Source organism: Triticum aestivum, chromosome 5A (genome assembly GCF_018294505.1).
Source record: "Triticum aestivum cultivar Chinese Spring chromosome 5A, IWGSC CS RefSeq v2.1, whole genome shotgun sequence".
Taxonomy (NCBI): Eukaryota; Viridiplantae; Streptophyta; class Magnoliopsida; order Poales; family Poaceae; genus Triticum; species Triticum aestivum.
In genome coordinates this window covers 48,395,962-48,415,806 of record NC_057806.1, presented here as the reverse complement: position 1 = coordinate 48,415,806, position 19,845 = coordinate 48,395,962, and the positions used below count along the sequence as shown (strand labels likewise).

The 19,845-nt window shown below is 44.3% G+C and overlaps 1 protein-coding gene across 1 annotated transcript; it reads left to right on the top strand.

Moving 5' to 3' along the window:
* The first annotated feature begins 3,758 nt into the window (after positions 1 to 3,758).
* Positions 3,759 to 19,105, top strand: LOC123102252 (probable inactive DNA (cytosine-5)-methyltransferase DRM3). Its single transcript, XM_044523552.1, has 10 exons — positions 3,759 to 3,997; positions 4,087 to 4,185; positions 4,996 to 5,092; positions 5,225 to 5,271; positions 6,082 to 6,165; positions 6,249 to 6,342; positions 7,309 to 7,406; positions 7,920 to 8,019; positions 17,131 to 17,207; positions 17,560 to 19,105. The coding sequence occupies exons 1-10, from the start codon at positions 3,995 to 3,997 to the stop codon at positions 18,802 to 18,804; spliced, it is 1,944 nt and encodes a 647-aa protein (XP_044379487.1). The 5' UTR covers positions 3,759 to 3,994; the 3' UTR covers positions 18,805 to 19,105.
* Positions 19,106 to 19,845: the final 740 nt, after the last annotated feature.

The window sequence follows — 19,845 nt, the reverse complement described above, 5'->3', positions numbered from 1 at the left end:
GGATCGCTGGAGCTTGCCTACTTTGTTAGCGTTCTTAGGATCGACAAAACCTTCCGGCTGCATCATATACAGCTCTTCCTTAAGATGCCCGTTAAGGAATGCCGTTTTGACGTCCATCTGCCATATCTCATAATCATAGTATGCGGCAATTGCTAACATGATTCGGACGGACTTAAGCTTCGCTACGGGAGAGAATGTCTCGTCGTAGTCAATCCCTTGAACTTGTCGATAACCCTTAGCGACAAGTCGAGCTTTATAGATGGTAACATTTCCATCCGCGTCCGTCTTCTTCTTAAAGATCCATTTGTTTTCTATCGCTCGCCGATCATCGGGCAAGTCAGTCAAAGTCCATACTTTGTTTTCATACATGGATTCTATCTCGGATTTCATGGCTTCTAGCCATTTGTTGGAATCTGGGCCCGCCATCGCTTCTTCATAGTTCGAAGGTTCACCGTTGTCTAACAACATGATTTCCAGGACAGGGTTGCCGTACCACTCTGGTGCGGAACGTGTCCTTGTGGACCTACGAAGTTCAGTAGCAACTTGATCAGAAGTACCTTGATCATCATCATTGGTTCCCTCTTCAGTTGGTGTGGGCATCACAAGAACATTTTCCTGAGCTGCACCACTTTCCCGTTCGAGAGGTAGTACTTCATCGAGTTCTACTTTCCTCCCACTTACTTCTTTCGAGAGAAACTCTTTTTCCAGAAAGCATCCGTTCTTGGCAACAAAGATCTTGCCCTCGGATCTTAAGTAGAAGGTATACCCTACAGTTTCCTTAGGGTATCCTATGAAGACGCATTTTTCCGACTTGGGTTCGAGCTTTTCAGGTTGAAGTTTCTTGACATAAGCATCGCATCCCCAAACTTTTAGAAACGACAGCTTAGGTTTCTTCCCAAACCATAATTCATACGGTGTCGTCTCAACGGATTTAGACGGTGCCCTATTTAAAGTGAATGTAGCTGTCTCTAGAGCGTATCCCCAAAATGATAGCGGTAAATCGGTAAGAGACATCATAGACCGCACCATATCCAATAGAGTGCGATTACGACGTTCGGACACACCGTTTCATTGAGGTGTTCCAGGCGGCGTGAGTTGTGAAACGATTCCACATTTCCTTAAGTGTGTGCCAAATTCGTGACTTAAATATTCTCCTCCACGATCTGATCGTAGGAACTTTATCTTTCGGTCACGTTGATTCTCCACCTCATTCTGAAATTCCTTGAATTTTTCAAAGGTCTCAGACTTGTGTTTCATTAAGTAGACATACCCATATCTACTTAAGTTATCAGTGAGAGTGAGAACATAACGATATCCTCCGCGAGCCTCAACGCTCATTGGACCGCACACATCGGTATGTATGATTTCCAACAAGTTGGTTGCTCACTCCATTGTTCCGGAGAACGGAGTCTTGGTCATTTTGCCCATGAGGCATGGTTCGCATGTGTCAAACGATTCATAATCAAGAGACTCCAAAAGTCCATCAGCATGGAGCTTCTTCATGCGCTTGACACCAATGTGACCAAGGCGGCAGTGCCACAAGTATGTGGGACTATCGTTATCAACTTTACATCTTTTGGCATCTACACTATGAACATGTGTAATATTACGCTCGAGATTCATTAAGAATAAACCATTGACCATCGGAGCATGACCATAAAACATATCTCTCATATAAATCGAACAACCATTATTCTCGGACTTAAATGAGTAGCCATCTCGTATTAAACGAGATCCAGATACAATGTTCATGCTCAAACTTGGCACTAAATAACAATTATTAAGGTTCAAAACTAATCCCGTAGGTAAATGTAGAGGCAGCGTGCCGACGGCGATCACATCGACTCTGGAACCATTCCCGACGCGCATCGTCACCTCGTCCTTCCCCAGCCTCCGTTTATTCCGCAGCTCCTGCTGTGAGTTACAAATATGAGCAACGGCACCGGTATCAAATACCCAGGAGTTACTACGAGTACTGGTAAGGTACACATCAATTACATGTATATCAAATATACCTTTGGTGTTGCCGGCCTTCTTATCCGCTAAGTATTTGGGGCAGTTCCGCTTCCAGTGACCCTTCCCCTTGCAATAAAAGCACTCAGTCTCAGGCTTGGGTCCATTCTTTGACTTCTTCCCGGTAACTGGCTTACCAAGCGCGGCAACCTCCTTGCCGTCCTTCTTGAAGTTCTTCTTACCCTTGCCCTTCTTGAACTTAGTGGTCTTATTGACCATCAACACTTGATGTTCTTTCTTGATTTCAGCCTCTGCTGACTTCAGCATTGAGAACACTTCAGGAATGGTCTTTTCCATCCCCTGCATGTTGTAGTTCATCACAAAGCTCTTGTAGCTTGGTGGGAGCGACTGGAGGATTCTGTCAATGACCGCCTCATCTGGGAGGTTAATATTCAGCTGGGTTATACGGTTGTGCAACCCAGACATCTTCAGGATGTGTTCACTGACAGAACTGTTTTCCTTCATCTTACAACTGTAGAACTTGTCGGAGACATCATATCTCTCGACCCGGGCATGAGCTTGGAAAACTAGTTTCAGCTCTTCGAACATCTCATATGCTCCGTGATGCTCAAAATGCTTTTGGAGTCCGGTTCTAAGCTGTAAAGCATGCCGCACTGAACGAGGGAGTAAACTCGCAGGATGAGTATCAGGTTGTCGTCGCCACGCAGCCTCGTCACACAGCAGGGGAAATCAACGAGATCATGCAGGGCCCCTGTATGGGTGCTCACGCGCAGTCGGATGTGGGGGTGAGGCTGCAGGGCGCGAGATCGAGGGATGGCACGGCAGAGCAATGAAGAAGAAAAAAAGATGTGAAGGAGACGATAGACTAACATGCTCGATTGGAAGAGATAAGGCATAAAACAGGGAAAAAAAGTGGTGCTTGGGCAAAAGTGGTGCTTGGGCCTCACTAGACGTGTCTGTGGTGGAAGGTGACCGATGCATCGTTTCGGCCGGCACGCCGGGTCTAAACGTTTCCCTATTCTAACTAGTCAATGTGTACGTGCAATGCACGTTAATTTGGAAGTATATTAAGTGCGTGCGGAGGGTATTATTTACGTGTTATTATGCGACTAGCATTGTATTTGACATGAAATTAACTGCACGCTAAACGTGTTGAGCGTTCGATATTGAAGCAGTCTAGGCCATTGGATTGATATGATTTGATGGCCGAGATTAATTGGATCTGCCCTTTTCCTTTGGGTCTTTTTATATAGGTATAGATATAGATACAAACTATATATAGAGAAAAATAAGTAAATATATACTTTAAAATATGTCAATATACATTCTTTTGAGAAAGTGATGATTTGATTAGATTTTGTTTTGAGTTAGTGCATGACATTGGTTTGGGAAAGTGTTGATTTAGTTGGATTTTGTTTTGACAGAATGTCAATTATTAAAGTATGCCAAGCACAAATTTATAAATTGGTCATACAAAGAAACAAAACAGAAAAAATGAAACATAGAAGAAAAAACAGAAACAAAAAACACGCAAATAAGCCAGTCATTTTTAATTATAGTTGATATTTTGATAAGATTTGATTTGATTTGAATATGTGTAATGAAAGGTAAAAAATTTAGAATTAGTTGAGATTTTTTTAAAATTTTATATGAATAATTTAATATACTACGATGTTATTTTTGAAAAGTGCCGATTTGATTGAGTTAATGCATACATTTAAAAAAATAGTTTGTATGACAAGCGTCGGCTGTAATATAGGGTTTGCGGAGAGGTTCGTGGGAGTGAGGCAACCCTACCAACCCCTGGACATAAAAAAAAAGAGCTCTCTGGCGGAGTCGTCGCCGCAGGAGGCAGGACCACTTCCAGTCCTCCACTCCGCGATGCGGCGGCTAGGGCTTTGACCACGTGCCCGTGTCCTGCTCGGCTCCGGCCGACCGCCACCTCACTCACCTCACCATTCCACTGTCGTCATCACCATTTCTTCCGCGGGGGGTCTCGTCTGAGGCGGATTCGATCGAGATGGTAGCGGCTGGTTCCTCTGTTCACCCGTGTTCCTCTTTCCGCCCGCTCTTGTGCTGACTCGCGGCCTTTTCTTGCCACACTAAACGCAGGTCAAGATCGAAGATTGTGATGGGGATGGCGCCGCCGACCCGCCGCAGCCCAATCCGGCTCCGGCACCCACTGCCGTAAAGGCGGAGGAGGCGATTGATGTATGTGCTATCTGAAAATATTGTGGTAAACTACTGTTAATGGATTGGGGAAAAACGGGAGAAGTATGCGAGCTGAGTAATCGATACTCCCTCCGTCCCAAATTACTTGTCTTAGATTTGTTTAGGTACAGATGTATCTAATGTGTCTAAATACATTCATATCTAGACAAATTTAAGACAAGTAATTTGGGACTTAGGTAGTATTTGTTTAGTGCGTACTTCCTCTGTAAGGAAATATAAGAGCGTTTTGTAATGTACTACATGTGCTTGATTGTTTAGAGGCATTGTGTAATGAGTGTCAATTGCTGCCTACATGTGCTTGATTCCTACGTGATTGATTTAACGAATAGGATGTCGGGTCATCTTGCCCTAATTCTGTAATAATCAATATGTTGTGTACATTTTCTAGTGATGTACATTTGTCTTGGATCTTAAAGTGGTGCTTCTAACTGAGCCACCAATGTCAAGTTTCTGTTTTTCTCCGTGGAAACCTTTCACCTGTCCTGTTTTGCTTTCACTTGAACACATGTATCGTAGCGCCAAAACAGAAGGAGTTATTATAAATTTGATTCTTGAGTTGGATGTAGTCCGCATTTTAAGATTGGAGCACTAACTGTGATACAGTTGATTTACGGTGTTGAGTATTTGAGAGTAACTAGAATGCTATCTGGACACCTTTTCTATATTGCAAATAGAATCAGAGAATGCAAATTGGTAGGACTACCACAATTTTGTGACATTGTTCCCTTTTATTGGATTATTGTTAGTGAAGTTGTAAAAATGACATGATGTTCTTCACTCTTACTCTAGGATGGTCAGCCAGGCACTTCATCCAGCTATCTAAGGTCACACTTTATCGGTATGGGATTTTCACCATTACTGGTTGACAAAATGCTTCAGAAACATGGTATGTTATAATTTACAAAATGTTTTTTTATGTGTATAGCGATATGAAACCTTTACAGCAATGAACACACAGTTAACTTAGAGCAAATACCTTTTGATCTATAGACTAACCACACACATATCTCCAATACAGGTGATCATGATTCTAATACTATATTGGAGTCACTTTTGTCTCATCATGTAAGTGATTCTGATTTTCCCATGCATTCTCTAGTTGATATGCTGGGACAGTCGTAGTGTTTATGTTCTGCTTTTATAGTAAAATTATCCCTTCTTGAGTTCTTGATTGAGTAGTTTGCTGTTAAAAGTCTACCATGGCCCTTGTGTCCCTATTCCTTTTCATGACCATTAATAGATAACTGATTCTGGATTAAAAAGAAATAGCAGGAAAAATTGTGTAGAATGGGAAATATTGTATAGAATGTTAATGATTTCAATATTCCCGCACAAAAAGAATATATTTCAATATTGATACTGAAGAATTCTTATTTCCTTAGATTTTTTTTCTTGCACACCAGTATCGGTGCTTGATTGCTACCATCCTGTAAAGATCTTGTACTTCGTATATTGTGCATCTCACGAACCTTGAAATTATCATTGTTGATATGTTTGCTTTTGTTTTCTTCTATTTTGTGCAGTTATTCTTTTGTTCTGTATTGTTGCTGGTTGCTAGTGTAACTTTATTTGAGGATATCTAGAAGATAGAACGATGTCTTATTTAGAGGGCTAATTCTCATCATCAATGTTTAAGCTTTTGTTTCTTCTATGCGGTTATTCCTTCATTCTTTGTATTGTTGCTAGTCACTAGTGTGAGAAATATACAAGGAGTTAGAATGATGTCTTATTTAGAGGGATATTGGCTGGTGTCAAATCTGACATTCTCATATTTCAATTTTCATTAATGGTATTATATGTTGCACATCATGGAAGAGATCTAAATTCACGCTCTTCATATTTCTCAAATTACCTTGATGCTATATGCCCCCTCAGAATTCTGGGTCCGAATCGTCAAGTTCGTTAGGCAGTCTCTTTGATTCTGACAATGAAGAAAACAGTTCTAAACAAGACATCAAGGTGATTTCCTAGCCATAGTTGTTATCATCATATTCTTCGTTTTGAATTCTTTAGACTAATATTCTGAATGTTCCTAACTTCAGCCGGAGCCAGATTCTTTCTTAGAAAGGAGGTCATATTTACTCCGCACAATGAACTTCTCACAGACGGAAGTCGATTTAGCATTCGACCAATTAGGTTTGTGATTCTGCATTGACTTGTAAACATAGCAATTTTTTATATATTTTTGATTGTGTAGTGGCGCCAAGCTTCTGGCGTTCTCTGTGACAAGAGTGCCACAAAAGCTAAAGGCGGGTTCTATAGGATGGTGATTCGACCCGCAATGTTGTATGGTGCTGAGTGTTGGCCGACTAAAAGGCGACGTGTTCAACAGTTTGGTGTAGCAGAAATGTGCATGTTGAGATGGATGTGTGGCCACACAAGAAAGGATCAAGTCTGGAATGATGATATACGTGATAGAGTTGGGGTAGCACCGATTGAAGAGAAGCTTGTCCAATATCGTCTGAGATGGTTTGGGCATATACAATATAGGGCCAGTTCTTTGGGGGCTTATGGTTGGCTGTGGAAATAAGCTGCACCCTTAATTAGTAGGCTTCTAAAATAAAATTGGTTGGGCTTCTAAAATAAGTTGGGGAGGGGGCAGCTTGTTTCCACAGTCAGCCATAAGCCCCAAAAGAACTGGCCTGTGGGCTTCTAGAAGCGCCAATGCGTAGTGGATGGTTAAAGTGTGTTGATAATGTCAAGAGAGGTCGAGGTAGACCAAACTTGACATGGGAGAAGTCTGTAAATATAGATCTGAATGACTAGAATAACACCAAAGAACTAGCCATGGACAGCGGTGCGTGGAAGTTAGCTATCCACGTCCCAGAACCATGAGCTGGTTTCGAGATCTTATGGGTTTCAGCTCTAGCCTGTCAGAACCATGAGTTTGTTTCGAGATCTTATGTGTTTCAACTCTAGGCTACCCCAACTTGTTTGGACTAAAGGCTTTGTGGTTGTATAGGTGTACCAAGAGCACACAGTCTTATCACAACATCGTTTATTGTAAATATGTATCAAAGTCAATTTAGTAGTGTTTGATATTGACTTTTCTCTCATTATATTCATTATAACAATAGTACTCCAACATATGCTTAATTTTAGGTGAGGATGCACTACTTGATCAGCTTGTAGATTTCATTGTCACTGCTCAAGGAGGAGTATTATCGGGAGATATGGAAAATGGCCATGCTACAAATGAGGTTTTCTTCCTTTTCCTTTTGTTTCTCTTTGCTACTTCTACTTCTAAATCTCGATATTTGTAGACATGAAGTATACTTAGAGCTAGCTATTCCATGGGCCCTTTACAATATGGACTGCATGAGCAATCAATTATTTTTATAATACGTTCTTTCTGCAAAATTCAATAGTCATTTGCTTTTGTTCATTATTGGTTTGAGACTAAAAATAACATACCGCCTAACACGGGAAAAAGGCTTCCAGCAGGAACTCCATAAATCTGTTTTTGAAAAGACTTTCATATTATCTCTATCAAATAATGAGTACCATCCGTAATTTTGTTATTTCTATTGCAATTCTTTAACGATGTGCTTGTTTACTGTGGCTTATTTCCATGCGTTCTAGGTTTCCATGTGTATACCCCAAAAAACTTGTTCAATAATCACTATCTACTAGTCTGTATTATATACATTTCCTTGTTAGCAACAATAATAGTCAACGGCTACAACTTTGAACTTTAAAATGCACTTTTCCAGGTAAAAGCTGAATCATTGTTTGGGGTAATGGATAAAACGCTTCATTTGCTTCAGATGGGTTTTACTGAGGAAGAAGTGTCATTGGCTATTGATAGCTTCGGTAGGTCAAAATTAATAAGTTTTAAAATTATTCAATATATTGTTAGCTTCTAGTACTGTTTTTACTAGATATACTCGAATCCTTTAAGAGATTATTTATGATATATGTGCCAATGGATTGCTTACGATGCTTGCTTATAACATTTATGCAAACTACATACTCTTCATCCTTCTAGCAAGCACTATATGGTGCATTGTTTTTAGTGAAGCATTCTCATCCCACGCCAGCTTCTCTCCTCCACCCGCCTCCCTCGGCCATGCTTGCTGGAGCTGTCGGGCAAAGCCCCGTGCGACTGCTGGCGGTGGCGGGCTACCATCTCTTCCGCTGTTACTCTCGGATCCCATGCGACCCAAACCCTAACCCTAGCCTCTGTTGCACTGCCATCGGGTGCTGCTCCTCCCCTCTCCTCGTTGTGGTGCCCATCGGTCTGGAGCAGGATGGTCATGACTAGGAGGGCCTTTGGTTGCCTGCTCTGCTCGTGGTGTCTCCCCTCCATCGCGACGTTTCCCCGGCGGCCTAGTGGTCGGATTCGGCTATCTTGATGGCAGGCCCGATGGCATGGGTGCCTACTGTGTCGCCTTGATGGCATGGTCGCTCGACATCTAGCCGAGTCTCCAAATCTAGAGGTACCAGATCTGGAGCCTCCATGGCGTGTTCCTCGTCCATAGTTTGACAGGTGACTAGCTATGCGTTTTCTCCAATGGAGGGGTTGTAGCGAGGGCTTGAGTGGATTGGACAGGGGTCGTTGCACCATAGGGTGGCCTGTGCCAGGGGGATGGACCACACATGCTCTCCTCGGAGATGGCTCTTCTTGGGGCTCGTTTGTTCGGCTGCCGAAGAGGTGATCTGTGCTTCTGAGGCAAGCTCCCTGTCTGCTAGGTTCTGGTTGTTGGGCTTGACAATGGGTGATGAGCTTCGTGTTCTCCCTTGATGTTTGCGATGTTGCTTGTCGTTGCCTATGGAGGATGGGATATCAGCAGAAGCTGTGCAAGGCCTAACGTCGTTCTCCTCTGAGGTGTTGCTTCAATGCCCCTTCTCTCTAGGTCTTCCACTATCCTCGCCTTTTGCCGTGGTTGCCCTCCTTCATTGTGCCCTTCTGCGGTGCTCTTGCATGTGTGGTGATGTCATTGTTCGCTCTAGGGCCTTCATGACGCACAACGTTGTGGGCTTCTTTTACACGGCATGCTTCTTCATTTGGACTAGGGGTGGATTAACGAGCTACTCGGCGTTAAGCTCGTTAACAAGCAAAAAACTCTGACCGGCTCTGTTCATCTGATGCTCATTAAGCTCTTGAGCTCTCATGCTAGGTCATGAGTACTCGGTATATATACACGTACATGTGCGGTACAATATGCAGAAAGCCCCTTATAGAATGTAAAAAACACAAAAGGATACACGGCTAAATATATATAACTCTTAACCCCCCCTCCCCGCCGGGTAAACTCATATTGGCTAAGGTGAAAAAGAAGAAAATGGTAGAGAAATGGTGCTCACTAAACCTCCATAATATCTAACAAGTCGAGTCTTATGTCGGTCATATAGAACACCAACACAGAGAAAAAGGGTTGAAGAAACCAGTCGATGACTTAACATAAGTAAAATGCTACCTCCAATTCCCTTTATGTTCGATAGAGCCTAATATTCCCCCAGAGTACGCTGCTTACCCCCTCCCCCCCCCCTCTGTTAAGAGTTATATTGATGATGGCCTTTGGCCTTTTGTATTCTTGCCTTTTGGCATCCTCATGTACATCATATATATGGTGGCCTTGACCTCCTAGTAATACATGTTGCATATTCATAACATGGTATTAGAGCTCTAGGTTGTTTTTGGCACGTCGCAACTCGTGCTGAGATCCAATCGCGCCTTCGTGTTTTCCTTTTTCCGGCTGTGCTGCTCCACGTTGTTTGCTGATCCTACTGCAGGCGCCGCTACTCCCACCCACCCCGTCTCTTCTGATCCCGGCGGTGCCCTCGTCAACCTCGTGTTCGCGGGTGTCTTGATCTGGAGGCCCCGCACCGTGTGTCTTCTTCTGTAGCAGGTGCACGACCAGGCCAGGTGGTTGTCGGCATCTACTGCTACAGGCCAGCAGCCGATCTCCGCCGCCGGCCTTGATTCCTGCCGCCGGCCGCTGGATTTCGCCACCTCCAGCGCCTGGACGAAGCTGCCCACCCATCCCGCCCGCTTCGCGATCTGCTGCCCGCCTTTCCAGATCGAGCAGCTCGGGTCCCCGCCCAAGTTGACCGGCCACCGGTTCCCGCTGCCATCCGCGTCCGCGTCTGGCCGGTTCCGCCTTAGATCGGTCGTGCTAGATCGGCCGTCGACCACTTCTCACACCTACGTGTGTTAACTGCAGGGCTGAATCGATCCACCTGCTTGGTGTTGCGTGTGCGCGCGTACGGGCTACTCTCTGCATGGTCCGTGAATTGCTTTGGGCTGCTGGTGGGCCGACGGGCGATTCTGTCAGTTGGCCGCTTCCGTTTACCCGGCTTAAGGTCCGTGGTTGCAAAAAAAAACAGAGAGAGAGAAAGAGAAAGCAAAAAAAGAGGTACAATGTGTTCGGCGGGTACGCCTCTCCCACGCTGCCCCGTGTTTTTTGATGGTATTCCGTACATTGATTCTGTCTCGCACATGCGCCTTTCTTCGGTGCTTGGTGCTCGCCCGCTTGGAGGTGGTGGTTGTCGCTCTACTCCGACACCTTTTGTGACTTCGCCGATGTTGTGGGCCGCCCTACGTTGACTCCTCCCGCGGCTTCCGCGCGTGGTGGTGACCACTCTATGTCGACTCCTCTCACGGCTTTTGCGCGCGGTGGTGACCGCTCTACGTCGACCCCCCCCCCCCCCCCCCAATGGCTTCCACATGCGGCTCTACGTTGACTCTCTACTCTCGGCCGACTCTACACGCGGCTTCCACAGGTGGTGGCGACTGCTCATCCTCAGCATGTGTTTCTACCTCAACCTCTTCTGCCGTGTCCTTGTCTACGCGTGAGATTGCACAGCTACGATGCCCACTTGGTGCCTGGGATTCTTCACCGACAGGTTCTGCAGTTTTCGTGGCTGACTCTTCTGGCACTGAGAACCCACCATCTACTCATTTAGGTACATCCCCATGGATTCTTGATACTGGAGCATCTTTTCATATGACTTGTGATTCTTCCACTTTGACCTCCTTTTGACCTGTTGAGTCTCCTGTTAGTGTTCTTACGGCTGATGGCACTTCTCTCCCTGTAGCTAGTCGAGGCACTCTTAGCACTTCTTCCTTTCATGTTCCCTCTATCGCTCATGTTCCTCGACTTACTATGCAGCTCATATTTGGTGGTCACATTGTTGACTCTAGTTGTAGGGTCATTCTCGACTTCGATTCGTGTTCTGTTCAGGATCATCGCACGGGTGCTCTGCTTGGTGCCGACCCTCGATGCTCTAATGGTCTCTAGGAGCTTGATTGGCTTCGTCTTCCCTTCGCTGCCACCGCCGCCAATCTCGTAGCCTCTGTTGCTACATCTACTAGCTCTTTTTAGCAGTGGCATCATCGCCTTGGCCATTTATGCGGTTCTCGTCTCTCATCTTTGGTTCATCGTGGTGTTTTGGTGTTCTGGGGTCTGTCTCCGGTAACGCTTCGTTGGATTGTCTGGGTTGTAGGCTTGGTAAGTAGATTCAGCTACCCTACCCTCACAGTGAGTCAGTGTCCGAGCGTCCTTTTGATCTCGTTCACTCTGATGTTTGGGGTCCAGCTCCCTTCGCTTCGAAAGGGGGTCATCGCTACTATATCATCTTTATAGACGATTTTTCTCGGTACACTTGGATCTATTTCATGTCTTCTCGCAGTGAGGTCTTATGTCCATATACAAAAAATTTGCTGCCATGGTTCATACACAGTTTTCCACTCCTATTCGTGTGTTTCGCGCAGATTCAGCTGGTGAGTATATCTCCCATGCGTTGCGAGGATTTCTTGTTGAGCAGGGTACTCTTACTCAGTTCTCTGGCCCTAATGCTCATGCTCAGAATGGTGTGGCTGAGCGCAAGCATCGTCATCTTCTTGAGACGGCGCGTGCAATGATGGTCGCCGCCTATCTTCCGCCTCACTTCTCCTCAAACTCATGGTGGATCAACAAGAGTGAGTTCAGATAGAAGTCATGTTATGCTCTAGTATGAGCCTTTGCAAAGAGATCCGCCAATTGTAACTCTTGAAGGCATTTTTGTACTAAAGAGCAATAAACTGATCCTGCACACCAGCGCGCACAAAAGAAGCATGAACACCAATATACTTGGTGAGCTCATGCTTCGCAGGGTCATTCGCAATACTAACAACGCTTGTAATGTCAAACAAGAGCAGAGTAGGTGTAGTGATAGAAACGTAAGAAGCATCAATACGAGTGCGGGGACATGAGATTCAGCATTTTCCAAAAACAACCATTTGGTAATATGGCAGCATATGTAAGTATTTAGAAAAATAAATAGCACAAAGATTAAATGATAATTTTGATGAGAGAATTTTTTAGTTAAGATTTTTGCATATCTGTTGCCCCATTTTCATTGATGAAAGGCCTTGAGTAGTCCATTCACGTAAGAAGACCCTCCACCAAAAGCCCATGTACATGTAATCCTCCACTCAGAGCCCATATAAGATCCAACCTTAGAAAACCTAGACTAGGCTTTTCCAGCCCTTCTTATTCCCATGCTCTTTCTCCACTTCCTCTAGCTACCGAAGAAGTGCATAACATGAGATGCGCCTCTAGCCACCAAAGAAATGCAGAACATGAGATGCACCTGTACCTTCTTGCTTGTCGACAACTTGCATCCCCATCTTCCCGTGTGCCTGAATCTTCTTCCTCACCGCAGGCTGCAATCCCCATATTTCTAGAGCTTCTTCCTCACCGGCAACCACCTTCCCATCTTCCACTCTGCCTGTCTCTTCTTCCCCACCAGTGGCTAACGTTCCCATCTCCCCCCCATGATATATTTGTCCAGTATCCCTGATGTACCCCCTTTTTCTTTTATTTCTTTTATAAACCCAAAAGGAAAGAGATATTGCTGGATACATGTCGTGTCCACGCGTATTGCTGTGTCCCGTCGTTACTAGGACAACTATTCGGCTATATCAGTCGTGTCCATGCTTTTTAGACAAAAACACCAAATTCCCAAAGTAACCACTGTAACCACGTCACCTCTGCCGTCAAAGGAGCTAGAGCTCACCACTCTGCCTCTACACTCGAATGGGAAACTGTAGTATGTTTCTTCATCTTCAAGGCAGTGAAAGAACCACCAAGAAAAACACTAGCCCAGGGTGACTAGTCCATGTAGCATCTGAATAGGCCTGAAGCTGTAATGAACTTCAGCAGGGAAAGAACATACGGTGAGAGATCGTGCCACGAAGATATCGGAGAACAAGGAGGTGACTAGTGAAGTGGGAGCAGAGACAAACAGACTCAAAAGTATGGACATGATAGGAGATATCCGGATGAGTGACAACTTGGACACTACTCCCGACAAGACAGTGACAACGCGTCAGATCAAACAAGGGTCACCATCAGAAGCATGGAGGTGAACATTGAGCTCCATGGGGTCTCAACAGTGCGCTCACCAGTAACAACAGCATGAGCAAGGAGATCCTGAATATATTTTTCTTTGGAAATGAAGAAGCGAGGTAGAAGAAACCTCAATTTGAAGAAAGTAGCGAAGTGGGTGAAGATAAGAATGAGAAATTGCTCACATGCCTTCACAAAGGCAATGTATTCAGGGTTGTCGCTAGTGATGACCATGTCATCAACATCAACATATAGAAGAGGAGTCCGACCACGAGCAGAGAGGCGGACAAACGACGCATGATCATGAGCACTTACCGGAAAACCAGCAACAATTACCACAGAGGCGAAACGCTCAAACTAGACACGAGGGGCTTGCTTAAGGCCATAGAGAGAGCGATGAAGGTGGCAGACCATGACATCATCAAGAACAAAATATCCAAGTGGTGGCTGCGTGTAAATCTCCTTACAGAATTCACCATTAAGAAAGGCATTCTTAACATCAAGCTGAGGCCACAACAAGAATTGTGCCAACAGTGGTCATATGGGCCACATGAGCAAAAGTCTCATCATAATGACGATCATGATCCTGCTGAAAGCCACATGCCACAAGACGAGCTTTGTACAAGTGATGGGATGAACACAAAGAAAGAGAAACAAGATCCCATATGCTGGTGTGCTCAAGAGCAGGAATCTCCTATGCCATCGCAAGCTGCCATTTGGGATGAACAACTGTATCATGATAAGAAGTTGGCTCAAGGACAACAACGTTAGTGAAACCATTGGGTCAACAGGCAGATGGGGGTGATGGCGTAAGGCATAAGTAGGCTGAGACGGAAGAGGGTACATCAGAAGTAGATGGCTCATGAGTATAATAGTGAGGAAAAAGGGAAGAATACGAGCACGCACCATCGTATAGGCTCAAGTGATAGATATGGTGAAGCCACAAGGGATGAAGGTGCGGAATCATGTGACAGGTGAGGTGAGGAAACCCTAGGAGATGGCAGCGTCAGATCTGCAGCAGTCGGAGAAGCATGAACAATGGGATGGGTGGACAAGGGCTCAACATGAGTGATAGAGGTGTGTCGGGAAAAGTGAGGAAAGATATATCCTCCATTGAAAAGGTCGAGGAAGATGGACGTGGGTAGGAGGGATAAGACTCATCAAAAGTCACATCTTAGAAATACGCATTCGACGACCGACAATGATAGCCCTTATGCTCATCATTGTATCATAGACTGAATGGTTAGTTTGGTGCGTTCATTGGGGGCAAGAAGAACATAGCAAAGACAACCAAACAAAATAAGTGTCAAATAATCAGGAGAGCGATCAAAAGGACCCTCGAAAGGAATGCCGCCCTATAGAGCAGAGCATGTTGAATGTTGCTGAGATAGCTGGAACTGGAGGGAACCTTAGCCCAAAAGTGGGGCAAAAGAGAGGTGGCGATCATCAACGCACGAGTCGTCTCAAGAAGGCGACGATGCTTGTGCTCAGCCACACCATTACGATCATGAGCACCAGGACAAGAGAACTGAGCAAGAGTACCCTGCTCAGCAAGGACTCCACGCAACATCTTGGAGATATACTCTCCAGAAAAATCAGCCGGAACACACAAATAGGCGTAGAGAATTGAGTGTGAACCATGACAACAAAACGCTTATATATAGATAGATAAGAAGGCATAAAATATATCTAGGTGTATCGAGATCCAGGTGTGTCGAGAGAAATCCCTATATATGATGGCCCCTTTTGAGGCAAAGGGAGCTGGACCCTATACATCGGAGTGAACATGGTCGAAAGGACCCTGAAACAGAGTCCCGCTATGAGGATAAGGTAACTGGACTTGGTTACCAAGTCGGCAACCCTCATAGTCTAAAGACACACTGTTGGAGACGGACCCAAGAAGACCATGTGGAACTAAGGATGAGAGACGAGAGCCACACAAGTGACCACCGTGATGATGCCACTATTGATAACAATGGGTAGACAAGGCAACATAGGCGGAGAGACTGGCGACAACAGAGATTGGGGATTGGAGGAGAGACGGTGGCCAGTGGAGGGCGACAACAACTAGACAGTGGCCAGAGGCAGAAGCGTCGGGAGTAGCGCAACCGTTGAAGAGGAGGAAGTGGCGACACAAGATGGGTTCAAGCACAAGTTGCATGTGCTGATTTTTTTTGGGTCTCTAATACCATGTCATGAAATATGCCACTTATATTTCCAGGTGGCCATAGGCTAGTATATATACGCATATATGTGTAGTACAATATGCAGAAAGCCCCTTATAGAATGGAAAAATACAAAGTATACACAGCTAAATATATATAACCCTTAACAGTTCATAGGCATTACCCCCTTTTGATTCAGTTACAATGTGTTTTTATGAAGGAAGAAAGTGACCACATGTGGAGGTACACTAGTTGTCCTTGATGTGCTGGGTTCAAGGGAAAAAAATAGTGTGGTATACAAAATAGCGTTGTCCTTTAAATTATGCTATTAGCGAGACATTGTACACTGATTTATTTAGCGAGACAATTCTCTACACGCTATAGCATGCTATTTTTTTCAGTGGTTGGGTTAGGTTGATTAGGTGGAATAGAAGGGTTGAGGTGCCACAAAATGTAGTAACTTAACACAGGAATACGCATTGTTGTATTAACGAGCTTAATGAGCTACTCGTGAAACTCGTTATGTCACTTGTTAAGCTTAACAGGCTAAAACCAGTGATTGGTTCTGTTCATTAAGAAGCGAGCTATGAGCTTCACGAGTCGATCTATCGAGCATCCATTAAGCTCGCAAGCTACGAGCTTTTGGTCTACCCCTAGTTTGGATGGCCATCATGGCACCAAGGGGGTTGCTGGGATCAGCGTCATGCCACGAGGGTGTTCAGAGGTATCATCTACTTGCCAAGGTCCATTGGGTGTGATCGGTGGTTGTCACTGATGGTCTCCGGGGTTGGAGGCTGGGGCGCTGGTGAATGCCTTGCATGATCATGTTCATGTTGATGACGATGTCCATAGACGCGATTCTTCTCCTTGAAGGCACCGCTCCATTTATTTCTCCTTCAAACTGCTCGTATCATGTACCACCTGGCCTCTCACTAGGTGTGCACCTTGGTGTCCCGCTGGGCGATGCGTGTCGAGGCACTCTAGGAAGATTTACGGTCATCGTCAGGATCAAGCAAGCACCTTTTGTTCATGTGCTTAGCTTAGCTTTGCTTAGTTCCGGTTTACTGGTCTCCTGTTTGGCCTTATTTGTGCTTCTCTTGTATAGGTGGAATCATCACCAGGGTTGGTGTGTGTGTGTGTGTGTGTGTGTTACCTTTGTGTGATGCTTGGTTGGGCGCTTTATCTATAAACCGGGGCAAAAGCTGTTTTCAGTAATACTGACATTATCAGAGGCTAATTTGCACACTTGTGCAGAACTTATGAAACGCGATGTTAGGACAAAATCACAGTTGTAATCCACATATTTTAGTGTACCAATCTGACATTTTTAAGCTGGCGAGTATATTGTAGTCTACCGCTGTTAGACTGTTTTGGTGAGTTTCTACAAACAATCCTTTAAGTGTCATGTTTCCTACTCTTTTCAGGTCAGGAAGCAGCAGTTCAGGAGCTTGCTGACTCAATTTTTGCAAGACGCATTGCCAGTACCATTGAGCAGAAACAGGTAACTGATTGACATCCATTTCTCACTGCTACAGACTTTGTGCGGTGAATTTGACAGACATATGTTCTAGATTTTTGCTAGAAGTCATCTTGTATACAATAGGGCCGTGTAGCATATTTGGCAAGGCTATAGGTTAGATCAGCTGTTTACATAAACGTTCCTATGATGTCCTTTCTGATGTTTCCAGTTGGTTTCCTAGGTTTTGTTTCATGATTTACAAAATATATAACTCTGTAATCATTGACTTCAGTGCCATATGTTCCTATAACTCTTGTGTATGTGGCATATATATATTAAAATCCAATTAATAACCACTCTCATTTCTAATCTGGCCTCTTATGTTTTATTGTAGGTGAAAATTGAGTCTGAATTTCTAGGGGAGCATGGGGAGCAAGAAACTGAATATTCAACATATCATCAGAGGTTGAACTATTATGACGATGACGATGACAACAAAAGAGTTAAAAAGGCCAAGCATATATTCAGAGACGATAGAGGAGCCTCAAGTAGTCATGCTGTGAATCAACCTACTCCGTGGTTAAGTGGCGGTGTTGGGTCAGCTGGTGATGGTTATTTGAAGGAAGAAGATTATGAAATGACATCGGGCCCTCGTGCAAATGTCCGTGGTGACCTTGCCAAGCCTCCCTTCTTCCTCTATGGAAATGTTGTTAACATCACCAAAGATGCGTGGTCTGAAATATCGGGTTTCTTGTCGGGTGTGCAGCCCGAGTTTATAAATAGTCAGCTTTTCTCAGCTTTGATGCGAAGGGAAGGTTACCTTCATAACCTTCCAACAGAGAGAAGGCATGTTGTGGTTCCGAAGTCACCAATGACAATTGAGGATGCAGTGCCTTCCGCAAGACATTACTGGCCCACATGGGATACCAGAAAACATATTGGTAGTGTTACTTCAGAGGTGGCAGGAATTGAACAACTTTGTGAGATGTTGGGAAAGACCATAAAAGATTCACGAGGATTTCTTTCAGAAGAAAAACGAGCGCAGATCTTGCACCAATGCAAGATGGCAAATCTTATCTGGATTGGTCAAGACCGGCTAGGCCCTCTGCAGCCAAATCAAATGGAGCGGATATTAGGTTACCCATCAAACCATACAAATCTGTTTGGTCTAAACCCACCGGACAGGATTGGTGCTATGAAATACGCTTTTCAAACGGACACCATTGCTTATCTTTTGTCAGTTCTAAAAGACATCTATCCAGATGGTTTGAGGGTACTATCCATCTATAGTGGAGTTGGGGGTGCAGAAATTGCGCTGCATCGTCTCGGTATTCCACTAAAGTGTGTAGTGTCTGTTGAAGAGTCTGATGTGAACAGGAAAATTCTGAAAAGATGGTGGGCAAAAACAGAGCAGAGCGGAGTTCTGAGACAACTAAATGGCATATGGAAGCTAAAGACCGATGCACTTGAGGACCTATTTAAGGAATTTGGTGGCTTTGACTTAGTTGTTGGCGGAAATTACAGTTCATATAGAGGTGGGACGACAGTAAATGCAACTATGGGGATGGACTCCGGTAAATACTTTGAGTACGTTCGTGTTCTTCAAAGAGTGAGAAGTATGCAGCACTTCTTTAAGTAGTTGTTGCCTGACATAATCATGTCCTTCACCATCTATCTTCAACAAGGGATGGCGCAGCGTTATGAGACATGTAAATGGTAGGATGAAGACGTACGCTCTGTTGACAGCTAGAGAACTTTGTGCTGTCTCTTTATCCAGCTAGAGAACTTTCTACTGTCTCTTTATCACTGCATGATGAGTTCAACTATCCTTCTGCTCCTGATTAATTAGCTGCATATTACTGTAACTATTAATCGGTGCACGCGAGTTATCCTTCTTGCTTGGTTGGTTAGTTTGGTCATGTTGCTGCCGTTCGTGGTCATAGTTCTCTGTGCTGTTTTAAGTTTGTGTGTTGATGATTGGCTGAAGTAGAGGCAGCAGTACATGCAGGTTGCTGATTTGCATATGAGCTAGTGATTTGTGTGAAAACATCCATGTGCACTTTACAGGTATATGATTTTCCCTTAAGTCTAGGAATGTTTAGCTGCCTACACGTTATGCTGCTTCAAACAATGGCATGTGCAGATTTGTGTGCCATGCTGTACGGTAGTTTCTTCATGGCCAAGATGGAAATGTCAGATCAGTTTGAGTTAGGTTTCTTGAGTCAAATGGTGTGTGACTTGTATGTCTGCGTGCTAATGAAACAGTCAGTTTGATCATAACCAAGAATCAGAAGCTTGGCTGATTTGCTGGGATATGGACGACACGAGACAGCAGTTATACCTACTCCAAGTTCGATCAGCTTGCTGGTTCTGAAGATTTGTCAACGTATTCAGTTTGTACTAGACAGAAAATTTTGAAGTATCCAAGAGAAGGATGTGCTGACTATATAAACTAGATGATGCCTTGCACGTTGTTGCAGGAATATTTCGCAATATTTCAATGAGGTTTTAGTTATATGGAACATGAATATTTAAAATAATAGTTTTTGAAAGTGCATAAGAATTAAATGTAAATAGCATGCATGTTTGCATGTTGAAGTTGATTTTTAATATGTATAGTTGCATGTTAAGGTGGACCTTCTTCTATGCATGTTGAATGATGAGGTGGCATGCTTGCATG

What these genes read in the sequence shown, in the direction of transcription:
- LOC123102252 (XM_044523552.1), top strand. An exon ending in AGTCACTTTTGTCTCATCAT is followed by an intron (nt 5,272 to 6,081) that starts GTAAGTGATTCT and finishes ATGCCCCCTCAG; the next exon opens with AATTCTGGGTCCGAATCGTC. An exon ending in GTACCATTGAGCAGAAACAG is followed by an intron (nt 17,208 to 17,559) that starts GTAACTGATTGA and finishes GTTTTATTGTAG; the next exon opens with GTGAAAATTGAGTCTGAATT.